This window comes from Pinus tabuliformis, chromosome 1_2, assembly GCF_031772625.1.
Source record: "Pinus tabuliformis cultivar Carrire ecotype Pingquan chromosome 1_2, CPIR1, whole genome shotgun sequence".
NCBI classification, from domain to species: Eukaryota; Viridiplantae; Streptophyta; class Pinopsida; order Pinales; family Pinaceae; genus Pinus; species Pinus tabuliformis.
In genome coordinates, this window is record NC_142298.1 from 16176928 (window position 1) to 16203246 (window position 26319).

At 39.1% G+C, this 26319-nt stretch overlaps 1 protein-coding gene across 2 annotated transcripts in view; it reads left to right on the plus strand.

Annotated features, from left to right (window-relative positions):
• LOC149204084 (putative L-ascorbate peroxidase 6, chloroplastic/mitochondrial) overlaps nt 1–26319 on the plus strand; it is a 90291-nt gene that overhangs the window by 683 nt on the left and 63289 nt on the right. For both annotated transcript variants that reach the window (XM_089394635.1, XM_089394636.1), the window contains exons 3-5: nt 13905–14025; nt 14114–14214; nt 14345–14432. In XM_089394635.1, the coding sequence (XP_089250761.1) occupies nt 13905–14025; nt 14114–14214; nt 14345–14432 (310 nt within the window). The remainder of the gene's footprint in view (nt 1–13904; nt 14026–14113; nt 14215–14344; nt 14433–26319) is intronic.

The window sequence follows — 26319 nt, forward strand, 5'->3', positions numbered from 1 at the left end:
TGAGTAGGGGAATGTGTATCAGAGATGAACAGCCGCGTGTCTTACAGAAAACCAAATCTGATTGATAGCTTAAATGGGCATGAAGGATAACCCCATCATTATCATTTAAGGAACATCTGAGTAGTGAGTAGCTAGTCCCAAGGGGGAATGGATTTTATGACTCAATAAGTCCTCCTTTTCTCTTTCTCTCGGTTGCCCCCAGAATGCTGCAGTCAATAGGATAGGGACCCTGGATATTATAAATCGATATTGAATGCCTACGGACTTACAAGGAGCCGAAATCTGCGGCCCCCAGAATGCTGCAGTTAATAGGATAGGGACCATGGATATTTAAACCCCATTCTTCATGATTGATTGATATTTTTCTTGGATGGCTTTCTTCCATTCATCATGATTAGTGGCTTGTTCAAATGTGGTTGGTTCTGCTTCAATCAGTTTTGTCATATATGTTGCATATTCGGAATACCTCTTTGGTTTCTTGCTTTCTCTGAAAGAACCTTTCGCTGCTCCATGTCCTTCGACATCTTCCATGTGTGGTTTTCAACCAATTTGGCCGCTTCTTTACTTCGGGAATGATTGTAATTTGTAAGTTGAATGGGTTCACTTGTTCCTTCTTCTTCTTGAAATGTAGGAGCTTTGTCATGTTACTCTTCTTCTTCAAAGAGTGGTATATGTTCTTCATCAGATTCAATGGGAGTTTCCTTGGACTTTTTGTATGCAAAGCTTTCATCAAATATTACATCTCTGCTAACTTCAATTCTATGATCTTTTTTTACGTAGATTCTATAAGCCTTTGATGAAAGGCTATAACCTACAAAGATACCTTTTATATTAGTAGAATCTAACTTCTTTCTCTTAGCCTTAGGAATATGAATGTAGGTAGGGCGTCCAAAGATTCAGAGATGATCTACATTTGGCTTCTTCCCTGAAAATGCTTCTTCAAGTGTCATATTTTCAAGAATTTTATGAGGACTTCTATTTTGTATGCATACTACCGTCATAACTAATTCTCCCCATAAGAATTTTGGAAGGTCTTGGTCATATATCATGGTTCTAATGCATCCTTCGATGGTCCTATTCTTTCTCTTAGCTACTCCATTTTGTTGAGGATTATAGGGAACAATGAGCTCCCTCTTAATACCTGCTTCTTTGCGAAAGGCTATGAGTTCCTTAGATGTATTCTCTCCACCATTTTCGGATCTAAGGGTCTTTATCTTTCTTTCTGTCAAGATCTCCACTTCTTATTTGAACTTTTGAAAGATTTTATCCCTAGATTTCAGAAGATAAATCCAAGTTTTCCTAGAGTGATCATCAATGAAGGTCACATAATATAGATAGACTCTAAGAGGTTTATCTGCCATTGGTCCACATATATCAGAATGAATGAGGTCTAATACTTCTTTAGACCTTGTGTTATTGCTTGCAAATGGTTTTTTTGTATTCTTTCCCAAAGCACATCCCTTACATACTCCTTCATGGTCCTCCTTCAAGTTGGGGATGCCTTTCACCATTTGACTTCGGATGGGAAATATTTTATAATGAAGGTGTCCATACCTTCTATGCCAAAGCTTAGAGGGAATATCCATGTGAACAAGAGCTTGAGGAGGAGGTGTTAGAAGTCTATACAACCTCCTCTCACGAATACTAATAACCCTAGCTTTTTCAACACTAGAGTCCCTTCCCCAAACAAGAACTTTTCCATCTACAAAGGCCACTCTTATCTCCTTTATCTTCGAGACAAGAAATAGAAAGTAAATTCTTTTTTAAACCTGGGACATAGAGAATGTTGTTGAGATGAAGTTTTCCACCATCTTCTATTAGCTCCAATGAAGTAGATCCAAGACCTTTAACTGGATAGTGTGAAAAATCGGTGATCCGATTCCTACTGCAACAAACTGATGATATTTCTCCTATTTGTTAAATACTTGAACAAATTACTTGTAGTTTTCTACAACAAATATCGAAATAAACACACACACACATCTACATAGTTGTTTTTGGACAATGTCCCCAAAAAAACCCAACTTAGGAAAACCGGTGCAACAACTGAGGGTTTTAATTATTATGCAGTAGTAAATATGAGTACAAATTGTTGGATGCCCAAACTGGCTATCCGATACAAAGAAATACTGGCAAAAAGTTAGTGAGAAGATTCTCACACTAATTTGGGAGATCTGACTCTGACTAGGGACTTGCTAACTGGTCCACGTTGCGTCTGCGCAACTTCTGCGTCAACCCTACGCAGATTTGCGTCACATTGGCTGAGCTTTGCGTCAATCCCTCCGTTGTCTGGAAATTCGACCTCCTGGCCCGCTAGTTCACACCCCGGCTTCTGGCACTGAATCTTGTCTCTCCAACTGGAATTCGAACTCCCTTTGAAGCTCTGCATTGCCTCTGCATGGCACTGCGTTGCCTCTGCGTGGCACTGCGTTGCCTTTGCGTGGCATTTCGATGCCTCACTGAACTACTCTCTGCATTGCACTCCTCGGGTCTGGAAAACTTCCTTCGGTTTACTGTCCCTGCCCCTCTCTCATCGCTTCGACTTTACTGAATCACTTCTAGCAACTCACAACTACTACTCAAGAAATCCGTTCTCTAGCAAAATCGAATTGCTCAAGTGTATTTTTCCAACCACATTGAACTCCTCCTTATAATCTCTCATTGGAGCTCCAATGGCCAGGATTAAAACATAATCAATGGCTAAGATTAACTTGGAGTTGATCCTTGTCTTCTTCTAGAAGATTCACACCCGATTTAATTAATACCCTTTAATTAACCAAATTTCCTAAGTTTAGACTTAGGGAACCATTTAAAAAAGTTAATTATTTTAATTAAATCATCTCTAGGTGGAATTTCCAAAAATGATTTCTGGGTTTTGGAGAATGCATGTGTCTTAGCCTCTCTGCAAAGTTTCAAGGCTAGAGCACATCCGATGCTACAAAAATCAACACTCCCTCTTAGTGAGGAATGTGCTCTAGTGATGCTCCAACCCACTGGAGCATCACTCTGACTCTGCAACACCTCTTGCTGCATTGTTGATGTCTAGCTCTACTGCGCACCAACCACTGCACAACTCTGATATGAGCTGCATCTATGCTGCTGCTGACCCTACTAAACTGCTGTCAACTACTGCATTTGCACTGTAATCCTCTCTCCATCTGCTGCTGCTGCAACTGCAACATCTGCAATGGAAAAACATCCAAAATACTGAACTAACTATGTTCAGTATGATGCATCTGTCGTTCGATTTCTGGCTGCTGCTAGACTCTGCGTTGTCACTGAAGCCTCTGTGCTATGCTAACTCTGATTTGTGCCAACTTCACTGCTGCGAACTCTGCTCTGCGCTGCTCAGTGTCTGACCTACTAGCCACTGCATCCGTCACTTTGGCCCCTGACTACACCACCTGACACTAGTCCATCTTGCTACTGCTGACCATGGGCTCCCGTAGCAAGGTCTTGATCCAAGAGGTGGACTCCTCAAGGATCCTGCCCATCCTATAACTTTCTGATTCTACAACTATAGATCACCCCACCTCACCCTTGGAGGCTTCTCGACAATCATGGCAAACTCTTCGTCCAACCTAGAGGAAAGCCTGTCAATATCAACAGATGCAGCTTGTTGATCCTGCTTCTCCTCCTGGTCCGTCTTTCTGAGAGGACACTGAGTGATGTAGTGGCCCATCTCACCACACTTGAAGCCCTTGATCTTTGAAACGTCCTTTTTCCTCTGATGCTGTTGATGCTGCCCCTTTGATGCAAGGGCCACATCCTCCTCTTCCTTCACGACCTTCGTCCCACTGTTGCTACTGTCACTGGTTGTGGCCTTCACCAGATCACGCCTCATCTCCTCTTGTTGTAGATCAGCCCATACACGTTCCCAATTTGGTAGGTGTTCTCTTCCCAGGATGCTCTGGGCAAACACTTGCCAATCTTCAGAAATGCTATTCAGCGCTAATCGAACAAACTCTGTAGGTTGGGGCCTTGACCCTACTGAAGTCAACTGATCCTGTACTTCCTGAATCCTCTTAAGGAAGGGGTCTATTTTGTCGCCTTTCTGCATTCTCGTGCATCTCAACTTCTCTTTGAAGTACATCTTCTGCTGCTCGGAAGATCCCTTGTATAGCGTAGCAAGTGCTTCCCACATTTGTCGGGCAGTATCTTTGCCAGCTATGTGAGACACCATGTGATCTTGAACTCCATCGAGAATCAACTTCTTTGCCTTGGCCATCTCACCCTTGTACTTCTTGAGTGGATTTGCATCGGTGGACACAACTACCACACTATTGACATACATCTTGAGATCATGCTCATCTAGAAGGCAAGAAATCCTGGCCTTCTAGATCACATAGTTGGAGGCTCCATCCAATTGATCTTGATCTCTCAACCCAACTGATGCCATCTCTCCTGAAAAAGTCGAATTGCTCTCTCTTCTCCTCGCAACTGCTACCCAACTATTCACATTCCCTTTTGGAGTGAGAAATCATGCACACAACTATTGCTGCCCTGCTTGGAAAATTCGAACTACTTGACTAGAAGTCCTCTGAGGAAGAAATTCCCTTAGTATGTGCTATTCTTTCCTTCTGACGCTATTTTGCCACTATTGCAAAATAACTGCGTCCCAGTTGAAGATCAACCATGCAAGGAAACTGCGCTGCTCCTTTTTTGTCTCTGGAAAGCTTCGAGATGGAGAATTGAATTTCTTTGTCGACTCACTTAGAGAAATCGATCTCACTCAAAACTTCGCCCTCCTTGGCCCAAGGATTGCGCTGCCTCTGGGGGTTCGAACTACTGCCAAGGCAGGATTTCGAAGCTCCTTTTTCCTTTCTGCTTTGAGCTCTCTTGCTCACGATCTATGCTCTGATACCATGTGAAAAATCAGTGACCCGATTCCTACTGCAGCAAACTAATGATATTTATCCTCTTTGTTAAATACTTGAACAAATTACTTGCTGTTTTCTACAACAAATATCGAAATACATACACTGCAGCCTACACAAAATAACTATTGCGGAAATTAAATACGACACATGAGAGAAATAAACACACACACATCTACATAGTTGTTTTTGGACAATGTCCCTTGAAAAACCCAACTTGGGAAAATCGGTGCAGCATGTGAGGGTTTTAATTATTATGCAGTAGTAAATTTGAGTACAAATCGCTAGATGCCCAAATTGGCTATCCGTTACAAAGAAATATTGGTGAAAAGTTAGTGTGAAGAATCTCACACTGATCCGGGAGATCCGACTTTGATAAGGGGCTTGTTGATTGGCCCCATGCTACCTTTGCGCAACTTCTGCATCACATTGGCTGGGCTTTGCGTCAATCCCTTTGCTGACCTCCTGTTGTTTGGAAATTCGACCTCTTGGACCTCCGGTCTCACACCGTGACTTTTGGCACTGAATTTCGTCTCTCCAGTTGGAATTGGAATTGGAATTCCCTCTAAAGCTCTACCCTGCCTCTGCATGGTACTGTGCTGCCTCACTACTTCTCTCTACCTTCTCTGCCTTGCACTCCCCAGATCTGGAAAAATTCCTCCGGTCTACTATCCCTGCCCCTTTCTCACTGCTTCGACTTTACTGAATCAAACTCACAGCGGTTACTCAGGAAATTGATTCTCTAGCAAAATCAAACTGCTCAAGTGTATTTCTCCAACCACATCAAGCTCCTTATAATCTCTCTTTGGAGCTCCAATGTTAGGATAAAACATCGTCGATGGCTAAGATTAACTTGGAGTTGATCCTCGTCTTCTTCTAGAAGATTCACACTTGATTTAATTAATACCCTTTAATTAACTAGATTTCCTAAGTTTAGACTTAGGGAACCATTTAGAAAAGTTAATTATTTTAATTTAATCATCTCTAGTCTAGAAACAATTTATGGGTTTTGGAGAATGCATGTGTCTTAGCCTCTCTGCAAAGTTTCAAGGCTAGAGCATAGTCGATGCTACAAAAATCAACACATAGTTCTTCTTGTCTCCAAGCTCCACTTAATGAGATGATGATCCTTTTGATATGGTTTGAAGTTGTCCACTTTCTCCTGTCATGTGTTTTGAGGCTCCACTATCAATGATCCAAGCATTGTCATTATCAAATATACCTGTAAGTGCATAAAAGAGTCCTCCATATTTTACTCCTTTTGATATGTTGTAGATGACCTTGATACCAAAGCTTCTTGCTACTTCCAAGAGACCTTTAAGGGTCCTGAGTCCCATCTTCAAATAACTTGCCATTGTTGAGAGATCTTCCTTTCAAGAGTGCTTTCCATCAATAGATAGCCAACAATGTGATCCTTAAATAGTCCTTTCTTCACCTTAGCTCCGATACCATGTTGAGAAATCAATGCATGTAGTTATTAGGGTTTTGATTCCTCTATTTTGATAATTACTTGTGATATGTGTTGGCTTCTTTACTTCTTTGTTATTATGATCTTTCGTCGAGCAATTACCAAACAAAAAATACATGAAGATCGCAAAAACAAGAGACACAAGATGTAGGCATTCAGTTAGGGCAAAACCCAATCAAACTCTTCTTCTATAATAGAACCAAGTCAAAGTGAGACAATCGAAGGCCTTTTGACCAAGACAAAGACTTCCTCCAATCACCAAGTCAACCTCCTTCCAAGTAGCCAAAGTCAACAAGGGTCAACACCCTCAAAATCTTCTCTAATTGAAATTTCGGCCCTCCTGCAACAGTTTGGACTTGCAGTAAGATCAGAAATTTTGGCCTCCTGCAATTGGCCAGAAACCCTAGAAAAACTCACATGTGAGAGAGAGAGAGAGAGAGAGATGCCTTAAACTTGTCTTTTTCACTTCTCCTTGACTTTGTCTCTCTTCCTCTAGACTTTGCTCTTCTTTTTGTCTTCTTTCCACTGCAAATCAAACTTGTGATGGATTGATGCCAAAGAGGTTGAATTCTCCTTATATATATACTGTTTCCATAAGGTCGAATAGCCCCAAATATGGATGACTTCATCAACGCAAGGCTGACTTGATGATTAGGTGTAAAATGACTATTTTGACTCCAAAATAATTTTTCTTTACATAATACAAAAGCCCAATAAGGGTCAAATACATATGGCAATGACTCTTATGGCTCAAGAAAAACCTAGAAGCCTTCAATGGAGGCTTTGACCTAATGTACAAATGAAAAGAGCATGAAACCCATGCTTCAAAAGTAATTTTCTTTTTCTTCTTTTTCAATTTTACAATAAATACATAATGATGAAGTACAATAGCAATTATGAAGACTGACCATAGTTACATTTTCAACAATTTCTTCATTCAAACATCTGATGATCGTGTTTTGACTCCAGTTGCTCAATAGTGGTTGATTGATGCAAATACTCTAGAATGGGTTTTCAAGCTCAAAGGTAGTGACCATTGCCCCTTCTCTGTGGCCCTTGATGCCTTGTCTCGATGCGTGGGAAGGGTTTCTCTTGCTCTTGTAGGTTCAATTCCTCTGTCTGAATAGAATGTTATGGCTAGAAGAACACTAAGTCAATGGAGTATTATTTTAATGATTGTTTAGTATGATTCATTAGTTGCATGTTAGTGCTGTGATCTTCTTGGATGCCAGGCCTGATGCCAGATGGGTCGGTGACAAGGGGAGGTGGTAGGTTCCCCTTGCAGATTGATGTTTAATCATAACAACTTCAATGTTTTCTATTAATTTAGCTGGAAATGTTGTTCATGTAAGAAGTTCTAAATTTGGACCTTTCCATGAGCCACGGGGTCAAAGCAAACTGTTGCATTTTTTAATCTAAGAAGTGGGACCATGTAAATGGATGTTGGGCGTATGAGTCAAAGATAAAATTATTTTCTTGGGGGGTTGATTCACCTTTGTGGGAACTCATTATATTTTTAATGTACATGTGCCAAAACCACTTTTATTATTTTATTTCATGCAATAGTTTTTTAAGTTCTAGAAGTTAGAATAGGTTTAAGGGACTCCATAGAAAATTATTATTTTATTGTAAAGGAATTTCCTTACCTCCTCTATATAAAGGAAGGTTTTCCTCATTTTTGTAATCATGGTTGGATAGCAGGGGCATTCCTCTTCCTGGGGCTGAATGAGCATTTTCTTGGTGCCATTTGTCTTTTGGGTTTATTATGTGATGCATGTTTCAATCTAGTAGGATTTTCTTTCTTGGTTCTTTTTGCAGTATTATTAAGGGTTTAATTTGTAAATGATTTAGGACCACCATAAGACATAGTGGGATTGATCCACCAAGGGACAAGGATCACGCGGAAGGGGGTTGTCATAGACGTAGGTATTCATGTCCCATTTGTTGGTGTGAACTAATTGTTGAGCCTCGTTGCTAGGTAGACCCTCGAGGGATTTCCCTTAGTGAACATTTGTCTTGTTTTATTCTTGTTATCCACCCAAATTAGGTAACCCCGAGGAGAACAAAATTCTCCTCATTTGATGGTTAGCTAGCGAGCAACCCCATGATGTTCAACACAACATTATGCTAGAGTTTACCAGCGATTGCTCCAGTCAAATCGATCCCATCTGGTATTCTTCTTAAAGGAAGGTTGGTCATCTCTTGGTAGGTACTCTAACCATTCTTGTAATCATGTGCTTTCATTTAATGTTATGGTCATATGGATATGGATCACGGGAAAACTGGATGATTGATTGATTTCGAATGTATCCTTGTTCCCACACTTCACTTGGGAGGTTATTTTATGACTCTAGTCCAATGGGAACCCCTTTGAGGCCTTAGGGTTTAAGAAGGGCACTATTTTGGAGGAATTGATTGATACAGCGTGTATAAGGTAATCCATACTACTTTCCATCTCTCCCATTATCCATCTCCATTCTTCGGGCTGGTAGTCATTGGTTATTGGGATTGGCACCCGATATCCACATCCTTGAGTGAAGACCCAAAAAATTGACCCTAGAGGTTGATGTAATGGAAAGAATGTTAAATGCATATAAAGTGACAATGAAAGAAGTTGTATAATGCAAAAAGTGGCTAGGATAATATTTAGCACTTTGGCAAAAGCCTAGCGTGAGCTCTACCCTCCTCAATAGCGACATCTTAAAGGGGTGTTGGAAAAGCATAAAGCAAGCTTTGGCTCCCAAGTGATGCACCAAATAAAGACAAATCATTAAAGTAAAAGGCACACTAGAGGGGTGTAAAAAGTAGGCTGAGAAAAGGGGTAACTCATGCCACCATGATTGCTCCTCCTTACATCATTACACTCAAAATGTTGGACCTCACAGTTGTGGCACCTACCTTGAAGTCTCTTCCACTCCACAAAAACCGTTTCACACACCTATGGATTGATGGGTCAACCTAGGACATGTCACTATCGCTGGAAACACCTAATATAGTTGTTGACCTAATTATCCTTGACATAAGTGAGGTAACTTGTTTAAAAGTCCTATTCTACTTAGAGCTTTGAAGGTGAGTTTCGTGTGAAGTATTTCTATGCCCCTACCATTAGATATGGTTCACTAGGATGCTTTGATGGTTTCATGTCCCTAGTGAAGATGATCTCACTTGATCTTGTGAGGTTTTGTTTAGGTGGTATCACATATGTAGTAGAGATCCCTTGAGGGATAGTTTGATGATCTCACTTGATCTTGAGAGGTTTTGTTTAGGTGGTATCGCATATGCAGTAGAGATCCCTTGAGGGATAGTTTGATTCTTCTTCAACACCTTCTTGCAGGTACTTTTCCCCGTTTTGAGATTAGACTTGATTTTGTCGCCAAAACGTTGCCCTTCTAGAGATGAGCTCCAACTACTACACCACCTCTTAATGAGCCTCCACATGTTGAAACACCAAGCTTGAAAACTTGGGCATTGAACTATTTGATGATGTGCCTAGATGACCTAGGATCTCCCTAAGCTAGCCTTGACCTTGTTTGATGGATGCTACCTTGTTTTGGAGCCTAAATGAGGATGGTTATCACAAAGATGACTTGGAAGGGCTAGCACATCCCTCTTTGATGCCAATACTTGCCTTAAGATTTGCCATGTCACTTCCACACGCATGAAAAGGGTGACCAAGGGCTTCTTTTGGATATTGTCATGGTGGAGGAGGTGACTTTTGGAGATGTACCAATGCAATTTGGGATTTTTTTGGAGTGAGGAGCACTCTTGGACCATTGCCTTAGTTCCTTGATGCATTATTGCCTATTTTGGAGGATGATTTCATGGTGGAGACTATTTTTCTCCCACACGTGTGGGTTAATTTTGACATTTTGCTATGTTTTAAAGCTATTTGAAAGTTGACTTGTGACCTTTGACCTAGTTGAATGCTCAAGTAAAATTGTTTAGGGGTTTTTCTTGTAAAATCATGAAAAAGTGACTTGGTTCCCCTCATATAAATAGAGGGGAGTCACTTTTCATTTTATTGTCACTTATCATCACACTTCTCTCTCTTTGGAAGCGTGCACTAGCTCTTGTCTTCTATTCTACTTGGCCGCAAATGTGATTCTATGGTGCAAATTTGTCTTGGAGAAGGATTTTTGCTTGAGAAAGGTTTCTTGGGATTGATTGAAGAGATTCTTGTAGAAAATTTTTAAGTTTATTATTTATCTTCTATATTTTGCATGCTACCTTATGTAAATTAAGGTTTCTATGTGTGCAAAGGTTAAAATTGTTATATTTATCTTGAAACCTTGATTTCCTATGCCATGCAAATTTGTCCTTAAATCCTTCAAGAGAACTCTAAATTGTGCATCCCTTGAACTTAAAATCTCCCTCTTAAGGAAGCTTCTAGGGTTTGTAAGAAGAGGCCTTAGCCCTCTCACCCTCTTCATCAAGGTTGCCTCCATTAAAATTTGCCCTAGGTAACTCCATTGCCCATTTCGATCAAGGCACTAGTCTAGGAGATGGTGATCAATCTCTCTTCTATAAATATTTTCTCTCTCTTTCCTCTAAAATTCTAGATATCTAAGGTTAGGGTTAGGGTTTCTTTGAAATATTGCTAAAAAGTAATTCTACTTGATGTGTTGCTTTCCTTTTAGTAGGGATTGCATTTAATAATTAATAAAAGGAAAATAAAACATATATTGCTTTATGAAACCCTAATTTTAGGGATGACATCATCATTAATATTACAACTTTATGCATGTTTCATCCATAAAAACTCAATTACAAACCCTAAATCTTGCATATCTAATTTATAGTCTTTCTCCAATGTTGATTTATCACTGTAAGGCTATTTATCTAGCTGTTATATGACATTGCATCCCATATCATTGAAAATCTATCAAACCCTAACTTATGACAACTCTCCAATTTACTTAAGTGGTCTAAGGATAGAGTGCTTGAATTTTGGTGAAGAATATGTTAGCCCTCCTAGCTCCACCAGCACCCTATCCCAATCATTAGAGCTATTCTTCACCTTAAACCCTTCTTGTTGAATATCCTTTAGGTGATCTATATAGAGAGAAGCCTCCCTTGTGGTTTATTTGCCAGTAAACAACTGGTGAAAGGCCATTGAGGGCAAAGTGGTGGTCGATCTTTTGTTTCCATGAGGTTTGGATCTACCTAGTGAGACTTTATGCTAGGCCTGCTAGATTTTGTGATAGCAATGCCATAGTCGATCCTTGTGGTGAGGGCAATCCTATTGAGGCTCTTTAGTGGGTTCTTGACCTTGTAGTTTACCCTCATTTGGCAGGAAAATACCATCCTTAGATACTAGCCCCCCCACACCCCCTTCTAATCCATTTTTCTAAGTAACTGACCTAGGGAGGGTCAATCTTCTTGATCTCTTCTCGTCCTAGCATTCCCTTGACTTCATTGCCGTTGAATATTGGCACTAATCTTCATCACTATTTCCCTTAACTTTTAAAAAAGCATTTCAGTCACTGGGGGTATTTGTGATCTCAATTTTCTCCTTATTGTTTATGCCCTAGTAATCTTTAGGGAAGCACCCCTCGAAGCCAGAGGAGAGTCGGCCTAAAGAGGCAATGTAGGTCATTGAGGTGACAGTGACCTATTGAGGTTCCACTCATATTGTACGATGTGGGTTGGAGCATTCATCATTTTAACTCACAATTTGAGCGGTAACACAGGTATCAATTATCCACCATTTTGGGCACACTATCTTTGCACTTCTATCTATGCAGGCGTGTGTATTGGTTGAGTAGAATAGGTTTTGTCTGGTTCTCCTTAGGTGCTTCGTGCATCTGGTTAAGATACATTGTATCCTCCCTATGTCTCTTGTTCTGTAAAAGGGATCTAGGGCACACCACTATGTTGGTTGGCAAGTTTTACTTTTGGGCTATAGCAGTGTAAATTTCTTCTTTCAGTAATTACAAGATAGACACAATATTTAGTGTTCCGCATTGTGTATTTGTTGTTTGTAATTTTTAGCAATGTGTGTTTGTAGCTTAGTATATTCAAAGATTGTTGTTTTGATTGAGGTTTTCAATTTTTTAGCTATCTAGGTTTATGCTAATTTATCTGAGTGTATAATATACTTACCATGGTTTAAAATTTAATACTATTGTAACACATGCCTCAATAGCTATTTAATTTGATATTGAGTTACTTGTAATGGCTTCTATCAACCAATAATGTCAGACATTTACTTGGTGATGGTAAAAATATCCTCAATGCATTAAAAGTTAAAGCCTGATCTTTTTAAAATTTATTTCTTTGTAGGCATCATGTCAATTGGATTTTAAGAAAACTGCTTCAGTTGCTTTCAAAATTCAAATCATAGTAGATGGATGCCTCATATTTTAGACAAGCTATTCTGGTGCTCTGGTATATGAATTGTGCTCTGAGTATATGAATTATGCTCTGGATATTTGAATTGTTATATTTTACCACTTCGTGGCATGAATTGGTTTCAGTGTCTATATCCTTCAACGGATATCCAGTTAATGTTCATAATAGTGTTGCACATATGCGATAATATCGGAGTTATCGCGATATTATTTCCGAAACCCAGCTTGCTGATAATATTGCTGGTAATTATTGCGATAATTTGCTGAAAATAAAATTATCGCGATAATTTAGGTAATTATCACGATAATTTGGAAATTGTCACCCTGTTTTTTGTCAGGTTCACCTTATAACCAAATTTTTGTTATATTAACCTTCATTTTTTAAAAGTGGGTTAGGGGACTGAGCAGTGAGGGTATTTTAATTTTTTTCCATTAAGCAAAACAGGGGGAAATCTGTTGTTTTCATTTCCCATGATTCATCTCATTAGATACATATGTTCTTTTCAAAATTTGAATATTTTCTGTATTGTTTGGTGGACCAATCTTTTGGTCTGGTTTTGATAACATTGTTGAGGATGCTATGACAATTTTCCATCAAGCAAACAAGGGGAAATTGTTGTTTCCATTGCCATGATATGTGATGTACCATTTGACATCTTATATATTGATTTTATTTTAATATTTATGTAACGATGCGTTTGTTTGATGTTAATGTTGCTTTACAAGTTCAAAAAATGAAAAAAAAATTATTATTTTTTGATTTTTTAAAGTTTCCCAATAATTTCCGATATTTTCCCCGATAATTTAAATTTTAGACCCCTGGAAATAAATTGCCGATAACGATAAATGTAGCAATGGTTCATATTGTGGAGTTCTTGGATTCATTTCTCACAGATTGTTAAGATGTACAAACTGATACCGTGGAAGATTTAAAAAAGCCTTATTATCTTTATAAATTTTTTGAGGATGATCCTCTTCTTCCTGTGATGGCTTGAGCTTGAATGAGTTTGAAACCTAAATCTGGTTAAGTTTTCCTTCTGAAAATCTCTCATCTTCGATGCATTTTTCAGGATAGGACCAACTTACAGCATCATTTGGTTCAATTAGAAGTATATGGATGTGATGTGAGATTAATTATAAGATTACAAGTTATTTAAATATTGCTAAAGGTTCATAGCATAACGACATCTCTCATGTCTTTACATGCAGGTTCGAGTGGGATGGCATGATGCTGGAACATATGACAAGAACATTCAAGAGTGGCCAAAGTGTGGTGGAGCAAATGGGAGCTTGCACTTTGAGATAGAACTAAACCACAAAGCAAATGCTGGTAATGTCCATTATTTCATTTTTTTTTCCCTTAATTTATTACTGGCTTATGTTTCTAAACACTCTGGTACCTATTTTTGCTATGACAGGTCTTGTAAATGCATTGAAGCTGTTACAGCCCATCAAAGACAAGTATCCAAATATTACCTATGCAGATTTGTTCCAGTTAGCCAGCGCCACAGCTATTGAGGTCTCTGTCTCTCTGGGGCATGCACAAATATCTTTTGATGACAATAGTTCTTTTAGCATCATGTAGTTTTAAGTTGATAAACTCTGCTCAGTGTTTCCTATTCTCTAACTGAACAATTGAAATCTTTCAGGATGCTGGAGGCCCTGAAATTCCTATGAAATATGGGCGACTGGATGCACCTAGACCTGAAGATTGTCCACCAGAAGGAAAGCTCCCAGGTATACAAATGCACTTTTGGGGTAACTTGTATCCATGTAGTAAACAACAGATAGGCTTCTGAAAAAAATGAATAATGTCATGGAGTGTGCATATTTTTTGAGTTGATAAAACTTATATGTTTCCATACATTTCATTCTAACTTGTAGTTTAAAGTTATTTTAGGAATCCTTCTCTGTTGTATTTACTATTTTCTAGTTGCAGCCAATATTTTTGGAGCAGCTATTGTGGCAGACCTAGAAGAATTTTGGGATTCTGCAAGTATTTGCTAGTTATGCTAGTCTTCTTAGAACCTTTTCTCAATTAATCAATGCCCCATTGATGACCTTGGGGAAGAATATTTGTGGTTGCTTAAGCTTGATCTAGCAGACTCTGGGCTTCTGAAGTTGACTACGTGTATTTAAGTTCACCCTATTTGGTTTCTTCTGCCACTTGCACCCTTCCATTGTCAACACATCAACCTTGCAGAATCAGCATTCTTCACCATCTATGAAGAATGATTCATGGTATCTTTCAAAATCTTATTCTCTTCATTTATTTTACAAAAATCTGGCTTTCTTGTCTGTGGAAAGCTGCCTATGTTCTTTTGCACCTACCATTCATCATTTTACTGCTTATCATAGCTAAGGATATTGTGTCATGACTCATGAACAACTAGTTTGATGATGGCCATGGATCTGTCATTTGATTATGGTTGTGGATCTGCCCACGATACTGCCTAATTTGATCAATTCACATGAGACAGATAATATGGTATACAATGTACATCATCAATTCTTATCTCTAGCTTCATCTGGACCTTGGATTTTAGGAGTGGATACTGATGGCTTACCTCAGTTGCATCAGTCACTTTGGTCTTCTTGGGTTCCCATCTTGTAAACTCACTTTATAGAACACTTAGCAATAAAGTGTTTCTTTCTTTCCATTTTTTTCTTTCTTGTTTTGGGATGGAGAGCATTGCATGTAAAATTTACATAGCTCATAACTATTGCACTCTGACTCAGTGAAGAAGGCGACTTGACATACTCGGCATACTCAGCGTACTTGACAGTAGAGAAATACACAACACATTCATTTTAATTCAAGAGAAATTGTTGACAAGAATAGCAAGTATTGGCTCGGTGTACCATTATTACTGTCTTTTACTTGCCAATACTTGACATTATGGCTAGTATTGACCAGTCAACAGTAATTACCAAGTAAATGGAAGTCAGAAGAGTGTTGAGTGCATGCTTATCACAAGGCTGTGCTCCCCCTTACTTGGGAGTCATACTCAGGAGTACCACAAACATGACATATCTCTTGGTGCACAAGAGGAATCATTCCAAGAGGACAGCTATCACAAACTCTTGATGGTGTGATAGTTATCTGGATTTTGAAAGAAGGAAGAATGTGGTGAATATTTGGCACATTGATGGGTTACTTCAGAGAATACATAGAATACCATGACTTGGTCGTGCATATCTGTACTCTGCTGTGATGCTACTGGATAGGTTCTTTTCCATCTAGTTAAGTCCAATCAATCCTGGCTGTTTGGCAGACTCCTAATCATCATCCTCCTACAAGAACTTGGTCAGATACGAAAAATCATTCATGTTGAATATAAGTCCTAAAACCAAAGGGGAAACATGCCTAGTTTATAGAAAAACTAAGGAAACTTATTTAGTCTGTAAAAGTTATGCACACTGAAAACAGATTGGCTCATTAATGTGGCACTAAGGCCTATGTTTTGATGGTCTTTTCGTAGTTTATTAGGATAAACAGATAAAGTTTAAACTCCTTTGCAGTATATCCACTAGGTACTTTGTTATACCTGCATATAAGATTATTAAGAGAAAGTACATTTCGGTTGCCTCCTCTTCTGCACTTGTATGACTTCTAGGAACTGATAAGAAAGTTGCTTTGTCTGGACACTTTTTGATAAACAGTTTTGCTTCAAATTTCTCTGATTGTCATTGCAGTATTTATTTGGTATTTTGGGACTTGGACTTCACTCTTTGAAAAACCCATCTACCAATTTCTGTTTTAGGCTTTTATAAACAGTACATTATATCCTTTAGATGGTCCAGACTCCATCGCATGCATTTAATGAAAAATGGATTCCCACACTTCCATGGCCATTGCCAGATCTTTTTTGTGCTTATGATAGTCATAAACAGGATAGAAATATAGTGATTCATGCAAAGAAGAAATACTATCCTAATCAGTTGCCATGATGGATAAGTGTTAAAATTGGCAACTAGGGCCAAACTCCATGTGGGTCATCTTATTTATGGCAGCTGATATTTTTCTTGGATCCCTCTCATCGAGAGCTGTATGATTGATCTAAAGATCATCCGATTCCGATAAGTATCCATGGAGTTATGAATTTATTTACGTTATAAGACAATTCGTCAAGGTCGGCCAGCAACCAAATAAACTCCACATGTGCTCAACGTTTTAGTATAAATAGAGGTGGCCTTTAAGTCATTTCAACACACTTGGGATCTCTTTCTCTCTCTACTTGTCTTTGGGTTTTAGTAGGAGGAGAGATCCTAAGGAATAATGTTGCCTTGATCCAGAGGGCAGAAAGCTGAAATTGCTGGAAAAGCCGGAACTGTTGGAAAATCCGGAATTGTTGGAAAATCCGAAACTATCAGAAAAGCCGGAACTGTCGAAAAGCCGGAATTGTCGGAAAAGGCGGAACTGTCGAAAAGCCGGAATTGTCAGAAAAGACAGAACTGTTGGAAAAGCCAAAAAGCCGGAAAAGCCGGAACTGCCGGAAACGCTGGAAAAGTCGGAATTGCCGGAAAAGCCGGGACTACCGGGACTGTTGGAACTGTTGGGAACAACCGGAACTGCTAGAATTTGGAATTGCCGAAACAGCCGGAGCATCTGTCTCCGAAGGAGACTAGCATGCAAGGGATAGCTAACTAACATTGGTACAATTGTATGGTACTTAGCAGCAAATACATCAAGCATGCAATGTTACAACTAGCATGCAAGGGACAACTAGCGTGCAACAACAATCATGCTAAGGACAACAAGCATGCTAGGGACAACAAGCAAGCAAGGTGTACCCAACACATAGGTCAGGATGGCAACATGGTGTAGCAATGGCACATAATGCAGTGCAGTGATGGGTACAGTCATGATTAATGAAGTGTGATGAGATGCAACATAGTGATGATGGGTGTAGCATGGTGAGGTGCAGCATGATGATGAAATGCAACGCAACGATAGGTGAAGGAGTCACCTTGGAGAATTCGTTGAAGCAGCATGTCTTCAACTGATCTCATGTATCATCTTCTTAGAGATGATCTATGCTCTTATCTAGATAAGTCAAAGTGTTGACTTCTGTTGTAAACGTACTATATTTTTTTCTCTCTCTCTCTCTCTCTCTCTCTCTCTGCTGAACTATTGAAGAACATATAAGAAGAATTGATCAAGGGTTTCCCCACATTGGGGGTTGTCCCTGGCTAGCGTCACATCTTGTGTCCTCTTGTCTTGGCTTGTCTTTTGCGATTTATGTTTATGTTCTATCTACAGTTTACTTTAATGCTGATGTGATTGCTAATATGGAAAATATATGGAGCTAACTGTGAAAATTGAAATAAATTGTTCTAAGCATAGAACATACCTAAAATTAACATGGTATCAGAGTTGAGGTGAAGATAATGCCCAAGCAAGAGTGAAAGAGCAATCACTGAAAATAGTTGGGAAAGGACAAAAGGATCAGTGGATTCTTCATCCTTCTTCAAATTCACCAAGGGTGAAGTCGAGGCAGAGAATATTATCAAAATGGCGCAGCAGAATATGGCCTACCTAAAGATCAGTTCATTGGAAGATCGGATCTCAAGGTGGAAGGAAAGGCAGATAACTAGTTCGGCCATTATGCGAACGAGTGTCCGAATGGTAGGGACACATCACTTGATGATGATAACAATCATTCCAGGGACATCTTCAATGATCAAAGGAATGACATGTAATGCAGATCATCAAGGAAATGGCCGACTCTTCATAGAAAGCAAGGAACCCCAGGTATGAAGAATCAAATGTTGTTTTTGATAAGATGAAGAAGCGTTATCTTGTATTGGCCCTCTCCTTCAGATTCTTTGGGAATATGGCTTATAGATTGTAGTGCTTCAAGGCACTTCATCGTATAGATGGGTGCACTCTCTAATTTGGTAGAGATGGAAACAATCGTGGGATTATACTTGGAGCTGATGCCACCTATCCCGGAAAGGGTGTAGGGAATGTTAACTCTCAATTGAATAAGGGTAACTCGATTCATTTACAAAATCTCTTTTATGTACTTGATTGCAAGAAGAACTTGGTGTCCATCTCGGAAATCAAAGTCAAAGGTTTTAGATTGGCATTCATCGATGGAAAGGTACGTGTTAAAAAATATAATTTTCAAAGATGCTTTTTCTCATGGGTTCAGGGTTGACAATTTGTATCAAGTTGCAGGATGGTTCATTGGGGATCATGTCAATTGACATATCGCATCTATAACACCGGAGGTCTACCTATGGGGCCCTACCTGATGTGAGTCAAATGGTGATAGGGATGTCTGAATTCAAGTAGAGCATGAAGGTACATGTCTGAGATGTACCTAAGGAAAATCTTATAAGGGGACCATTCCCCTCATGTAGCAGGTCCACAAGTTTGGAACAACCCGAGGAGTTTGAGATTCATGATCGGGAATCTCATGTATTCAGGTGGAAGAAAGCCCTCTATGGCTTGAAGCAAAACACCCCGGGTGTAGTATGAGAGGATTGATAACTGTTTGATGAAGCTGAGATTCCCTGGGAGTGAAATCGATCCAAACCATTACCCAAAGGTTGTGGATGATAGACCTCTCATACCGACACCTTATGAGGACGACCTATTTCTGACAAGTGCAGACCCTCTCATTTGCAAAAGTAAGAGGGAGTTGGATTCCGAATGTGGAATGATAAACTGCAAGCCTGTGACTACCTCGAGGATCTTAACTTTCAGAAGTTATATGGTAGTGATGTCGGACCAGATTTGGGAAATGCCTTTGAGTTTCATAAACTCATTCACGTTGATGTTCTTGGTGAACTTTCATCCGGACATATGTTTTGTAGTTAGCACGGTGAGCTCATATTTGGTTGAGCCTCACTGGATTGGTGCCAAGAATCTTTTGAGATATCTTCGGGGCACAATCTCTCATGGATTGAGATACACTGCCAGAAATATGAAACTGCATGATTTTCGAATGCTGACTGGGCAGGTAGTGTGGAGGATCACTAGAGCACTTCTTAGTGCCGGTTCTCTTTGGATTCTGCTTCCATATCATGGATGAGCAAGAAGTAGAAGTTGGTTGCTATAAGCACCGCCGAGACCGAATACATAGCTACGAGTATGATCTCGTGTGAAGCTGCATGGTTGCAGAAGCTCTCTAGTGAGCTGTTTGTACACATGATGAATACCACTATGATTCTTTGTGACAACCAGAAGGGGGATTTGATTATTGAGGAATCCTGTATTCAATGATTTCTCCAGTAGATAGACATTAGACACTACCTTATCTGCGGTATGGTAAGTCGATGAGCGAGGAGGCTCCATCGCATTGAGACTGATGTATAGGTCGTAGACGTTTTGTCAAAGCCTCGGGGAAAGGTCAAATTTATGACTTTCTCGAACGACTTGGAGTCGTGATGCAGGAGCATCCGGACTTAGCCGACGATGTGAAAGTTTGTTCACATGTTGTGGCTAAACAAGCTGAATTTCATTGACATGATTGGTCAAAAGTCAGTTTTACTGAGAGGGTTTGATCTCTCAAGAAATGAGTTGTATTTCATTATTGTAATAGTTAGAAATTGTCTTATTTTAGGTTCAAAGATAAGTTGTTAGCATAGGTGTGTGATAGAGCTAGGAATTAGAAGATTTGCTGTTAGATTGATTAAAAATAGGGATTCAGTTGTTAGGCACAATTAGAGTGATATTCGATTGATAAAAGGAAGGAAAAATGTAATGAAAGGGAGAGGATTGAGTGGTGCGAGAGCAAGAATAGTGTGGATTGTATTTTGAAACAGAGGTCTTTCATTTTTGTAATCGAAGGCCGAGACTCTGTAAGTATTTTATTGTGAATGAATAATATTGTGTGTATGATTGATTAGCAGCCTGTAGAAACCCTTGTGATGCTTTTAGATTCTTCGTACTCGAGAAGAGTGTTTATTCCCTTTGTTTTCTATGTTCACGCCTAAATCATGTGATTGATAGAAGCCGAAGGCTTTATTATAAATCTCGTTGTTTAATCCCAGCCGTTGGATTACATAGTTTTGGCTGAGTTTATTACATATTTTTGGCCCCACAAGCGAAAAACCCAACTTACACTAAGAATCGGTGCAAAACATAGTCGGATTTGAAATCTGGACTTGAAAATTTATAGACGAAAACCTATACCCTTATTGGGTCCGTAAGACTGATCGGATTGACGCATTGGAGCAGAAGGAGCCTGGCAAGTGGACATTGTGACTTGCGATTGGGCGATTAAATCGTGCTCGTTAGATCGTGATATATCACAATTGTTGGATCGCAAAAGTAGTTTCACTACAGTGAGTGGTATTTCGGGCGCATTAAATGTTGTAAGCGGTTTCAAAGGGCAGCCACCCATCCCATTCACCCTTCGATACGTAGCAACGGAGGAGAGATAGAAAACCGTTTATCGGGCGGTTAAAACCTGGTTTGTTGTCCCGCCCGAAATCTTCGACAACCGTTAGATCAAACAGATCTAGATCGACGATCACAAAGGATCGGTGCATTGACTTTCGGTGTACGACAAGCGCGCCGATTAAAAAAGTAAAATTAATTGTTTCAGCTTGTTTTCAAAGGTATTTCAGTTTAAAAGAAAAAGGTCAGGTTATAATTAAAAGGGAACCACGGGGTGATTATTGGGGTTTCCTTGAGTTTTGCTTCCGCCTGCGTCATTTGTGGTATCAAAGCAGAAGTTAAGGTTGATTGCAGCAAAAATGTTGCCAAGGAGAGGAGCTGGCATTGGTCGAGGAAGACCTGAAGCAAATGTAGTACTACTGGAAGAGATCCGAAGTTTGCGTACGAGAATGGAAACAATTGAGACTGCTCAGAGAAGAATACCTGATGAAGGAGTTGACAGTGCTAAAGAAGAATCTTCTGAGGAAGAAGAAGAGGAGGACAATGAAACTACCAGAGTTATCAAGATGTTGGCGAAAGTAGGAGGAAAAGCAAAGATGGAAATTCCTATGTATGAAGGGAGTCTTAATACAGAAAAGCTAATGGATTGGATCAATTCATTGGACAAATATTTTGACTATGAAGAGGAAACTGATGACAAAAAGAAGGTGAAATTTGTAGTTCCCAGATTGAAGGGTCATGCAGCCATTTGGTGGGATGAATTACAAACATCCAGAGCAAGGAAAGGAAAGTACAAGATCAAGTAACGGGACAAAATGGTGAGTAAAATGAAAGCCAAATTTATGCCTAATGATTATCAGTTAAATCTTTTTAAACAATTGCAAAATTTAAGGCAAAAAGGAATGTCTGTTAAGGAATACACAGAAGAGTTTTATAGATTGAGTATTAGAGCAGGACATGCAGAAGATGACATGGAGAAGGTAGCTAGATATATCAATGGCTTAAGGTATGACATCCAGGATGAGATCAGCTTGTTGAGTCTAAAGACTATTGAAGATGCCTATCAAGTAGGTTTGAAGGCAGAAGAGAAGATGTTGAGAAAATAGACTCAGAGGAATAGAGGAAGAAGCTCAGTAAGAGGTAGAGGAACTACCAGACCAAGGGGACAACAACATCAACATGAAGCAAGCAGCTCAAGTAGCAGACCACCACAAAGGGGAGACTTTAATAGAGGAAGATTTGCACCTAGAGGAAGAGGCTGAGGAAGAGATGTTCGGTGTTACACATGTGGAGAATGGGGACATGTGTCATGGGACTGTCCTCATAATAAACCAGCAAGTTAGAGGAATGCGAATGTCGTTGAGGCAAGGTCAGAACCACCTCAACTTATGGAAAAGGAAGAGCCCCCTGAAGTAGGAGAATCCCTGTTATTGAGAAAGACTTTGCTTAAGATAGAGAATGAGATTGAAGAACCAGCGTAGAGGAAGAATTTATTTAGAACTACCTGCAAATCTAAAGGTAAGTGTTGTAAAGTAATAATTGACAGTGGAAGCACTGACAACCTTGTTTCTACAGAGATGGTGGACAAGCTCGGATTAGCAAAGACAATACACCCTACTCCTTACAGAGTGTCATGGTTACAGAAGGGACATCAAATTATTGTGACAGAACAATGCAAGGTTGAGATACAAATTGGTACGTATAAAGATGTGATATTATGTGATGTAATGCCCATGGATGTATGCCATGTATTACTGGGAAGACCGTGGCAATTTGATCGAAAAGCTATTCATGATGGAAGGAGAAACACTTATACTCTGGAGAAGGATGGAACTAAACATACATTGCTGCCATTGAAGGATGATGCTGACAAAGGAACACCTAGAAGTAGTATTATGCTGATAAGCGGAAAGGAGCTGCTACAGGAGGTAGTGAAAAACGAGGAGTTGCATTTTGCTATTGTGGGAAGACCAAAGGTAATTTTAACTTCCACAAACTTGGATGATTTGCCTGAAGAAGTTAAAATTCTGTTAGATGATTTTGCTGATATTATTGTGGATGAGTTGCCAAATGCATTGCCACTGATCAGGAGTATTAGTCATCATATTGATCTAATACCAGGAGCAAGTTTGCCAAATAAAACAGCATACAAATTAACTCCTCAAGAGAACGTAGAAGTTGGAAGAAAAGTGCAGGAGCTGATGGATAAGGGGCTAATCAGAGAAAGTCTTAGTCCATGTGCTGTACCAACAGTACTCAGTCCAAAGAAAGGAGGAGAATGGCGTATGTGCATAGATTCCAGAGCCATCAACAAAATCACTATCAGGTACATATTTCCTTTGCCACGCATGGATGATTTAATGGACTGTTTGAGCAGATCAAAATATTTTAGTATTTTACTAAAATAGATTTGAAGAGTGGATATCATCAAATAAGAATTAGAGAAGGCGATGAATGGAAGACTGCATTTAAAACAAACAGTGGGTTGTATGAGTGGTTAGTGATGCCTTTTGGACTCACTAATGCACCTAGCACATTCATGAGATTAACGAATGAATTCTTGAAGGAATATGCAGGCAAGTTTGTTATTGTTTATCTTGATGATATTCTAGTTTCTAGTAAAATTAAAGAAGAACATCTAGAGCATCTTAAGTTGGTTCTAAGAATTCTGCAGAAAGAGAAACTACTGATAAATCTGAAGAAATGTAGTTTCATGAAGGAAGAATTGATTTACTTGGGATTTGTAGTTTTTAAAGAAGCATTGAAAATGGATCCAGAGAAAGTCCAAGCGATTTGGAATTGGCCTATTCCCAAAAATATATTTGAGGTAAGGAGCTTCCATGGTCTTGCAAGTTTTTATAGAAAGTTTATCAAAGGCTTTAGTTAGATTTGTGCACCAATTCTTGAAACAATCAAGGAGACTAATCAGCGATTCAAGTAGACAGAAGCAGCAGATAGAAATTTTAAATTGCTGAAGAAGAAAATCACAGAGGAACCAATTTTAGCTTTGCCTGATTTTGAAAAAGTATTTCAAGTTGAAACAGATGCTAGTGGAGTTGCAGTTGGCGCAGTTTTGAGTCAGGAACAGAGACCAATAGCATACTTTAGTGAGAAACTAAATGAAGCTAAGAAGAAGTATTCTTCTTATGATAAAGAATTTTATGCTATTGTACAAGCCTTAAAGAAATGGAGACATTATTTGTTGCCAAAGGAATTCATATTGTATTCAGACAATCATGCCTTACAGTTCGTCAATAACTAGCCGAAACTGAACCAAAAACATGCTAAGTGGGTAGAATTTTTGCAAAGCTTTACTTTTGTGATAAAACACAAGAATGGTAAGTCAAATAAAGTAGCTGATGCATTGAGCAGGGTAAGTTTTATTGTGCAAGAATTCAAAGTGGGTGTTGTAGGATTTGAGGAAATGATCGAAATGTATAAAGATGATGCAAATTTCAAAGATATCTATACAACAGTTCAGAATCCAATAGGTCATAACAGATGTCAGTGGTTGGACTATCTCATTCAAGGAGGCTTATTGTTTAAAAGCAACAAGTTGTGTATTTCCCAAATGCTCTATGAGGGAAAACATAATAAAGGAGAAACACAGTGGAGGATTATCTGGTCACTTTGGACAAGATAAAACCTTTGCTCATGGGAATGCTTTTTATTATTGGCCAAAAATGCAGACTGATGTTAAGAAATTTGTTGAGAAGTGCAGGATATGTCAGCATGCTAAAGGAAGGAGCCAGAATACAGGATTGTATCAGCCATTGCCAATACCAAACCGACCGTGGGATGCAGTTAGCATGGATTTTGTTTTGGGCTTACCTAAAACTCAAAGGGGGAATGATTCTATTTATGTTGTGGTAGTTAGATTGTCTAAGATGGCACATTTCATTGCTTGTAAGAAGACTAGTGATGCAACACATATAGCTAATCTATTTTTTTTCAGAAATTGTATGATTACATGGATTGCCTGTAAGTATTATGTCTGATAGAGATACAAAGTTTGTAGGGCATTTTTGGAGAACTCTTTGGAAGAAACTGGGGACTAACCTTAGTTTTAGTTCAGCATACCATCTTCAAACAGATGGACAGACCGAAGAAGTAAATAGGAGCTTGGGAAATATATTGAGAAGTTTAGTGTATCAAAATCCTAAGCAGTGGGATTTAGCACTAGCTCAGGCTGAATTTGCTTATAACGATACTCCAAACCGAAGTACTGGAATGAGTCCATTTCAGATTGTTTTTGGAATGAATCCAAGAGGTGTGTATGAGCTCAGGAATTTGGGTAAATAGGAGACCAAAAGTGCAAAAGCTGAAGAGTTTGCAAAGCAGATGCAGAGACTACAAGAAGATGTCAAAGGCAGATTGCAGGAAAGCAACGACAAATACAAACAGAGGGTAGATATGAAAAGAAGAGAGAAAGAATTCCAAGTGGGAGATTTAGTGATGGTGTATTTGAGAAAAGAAAGATTTCCTGCTACGACTTACAATAAACTGAAAATGAAAAAGATAGGACCATGTAGAATTAAAAGAAAGTTTTCAAGTAATGCTTATGAAATTGAGTTGCCAGAAGGGATTGGAATATAGGATCATGTAGAATTAAAAGAAAGTTTTCAAGTAATGCTTATGAAATTGAGTTGCCAGAAGGGATTGGAATATCACCTATCTTCAATGTTGTAGATTTGTATCCATACAAAGAAGCAGAGATAGAGCTACAGGAGATGAAGTTCAAACTGTGAACTAGGAAGAACAAATGCCAAAGACAGCTAAGAAAGAAGTGGAAGTTGTTTTGGAGAAAAGAGTATCCAAAAGAACTAGAGGACAGACTTATTTCCAATATCTAGTCAAATGGAAAGGACAACCAGTGGAGGATGCTAGCTGGTTGACAATAGCAGAATTGCAGAAGTATGGAGTAAGTCCTGAAAGTTTGAAGGACGATTCTTTTCTTCCCCGGGAGTCTAATGCAGGAGCATCCGGACTTAGCCAGCAATGTGAAAGTTTGTTCACATGTTGTGGCTAAACAAGTTGAATTTCATTGACCTGATTGGTCAAAAGTCAGTTTTACTGAGAGGGTTTGATTTCTCAAGAAATGAGTTGTATTTCATTTTTGTAATCGTTAGAAATTGTCTTATTTTAGGTTCAAAGATAAGTTGTTAGCATAGGTGTGTGATAGAGCTAGGAATTAGAAGATTCGCTGTTAGATTGATTAAAAATAGGGATTTAGTTGTTAGGCACAGTTAGAGTGATATTCGATTGATAAAA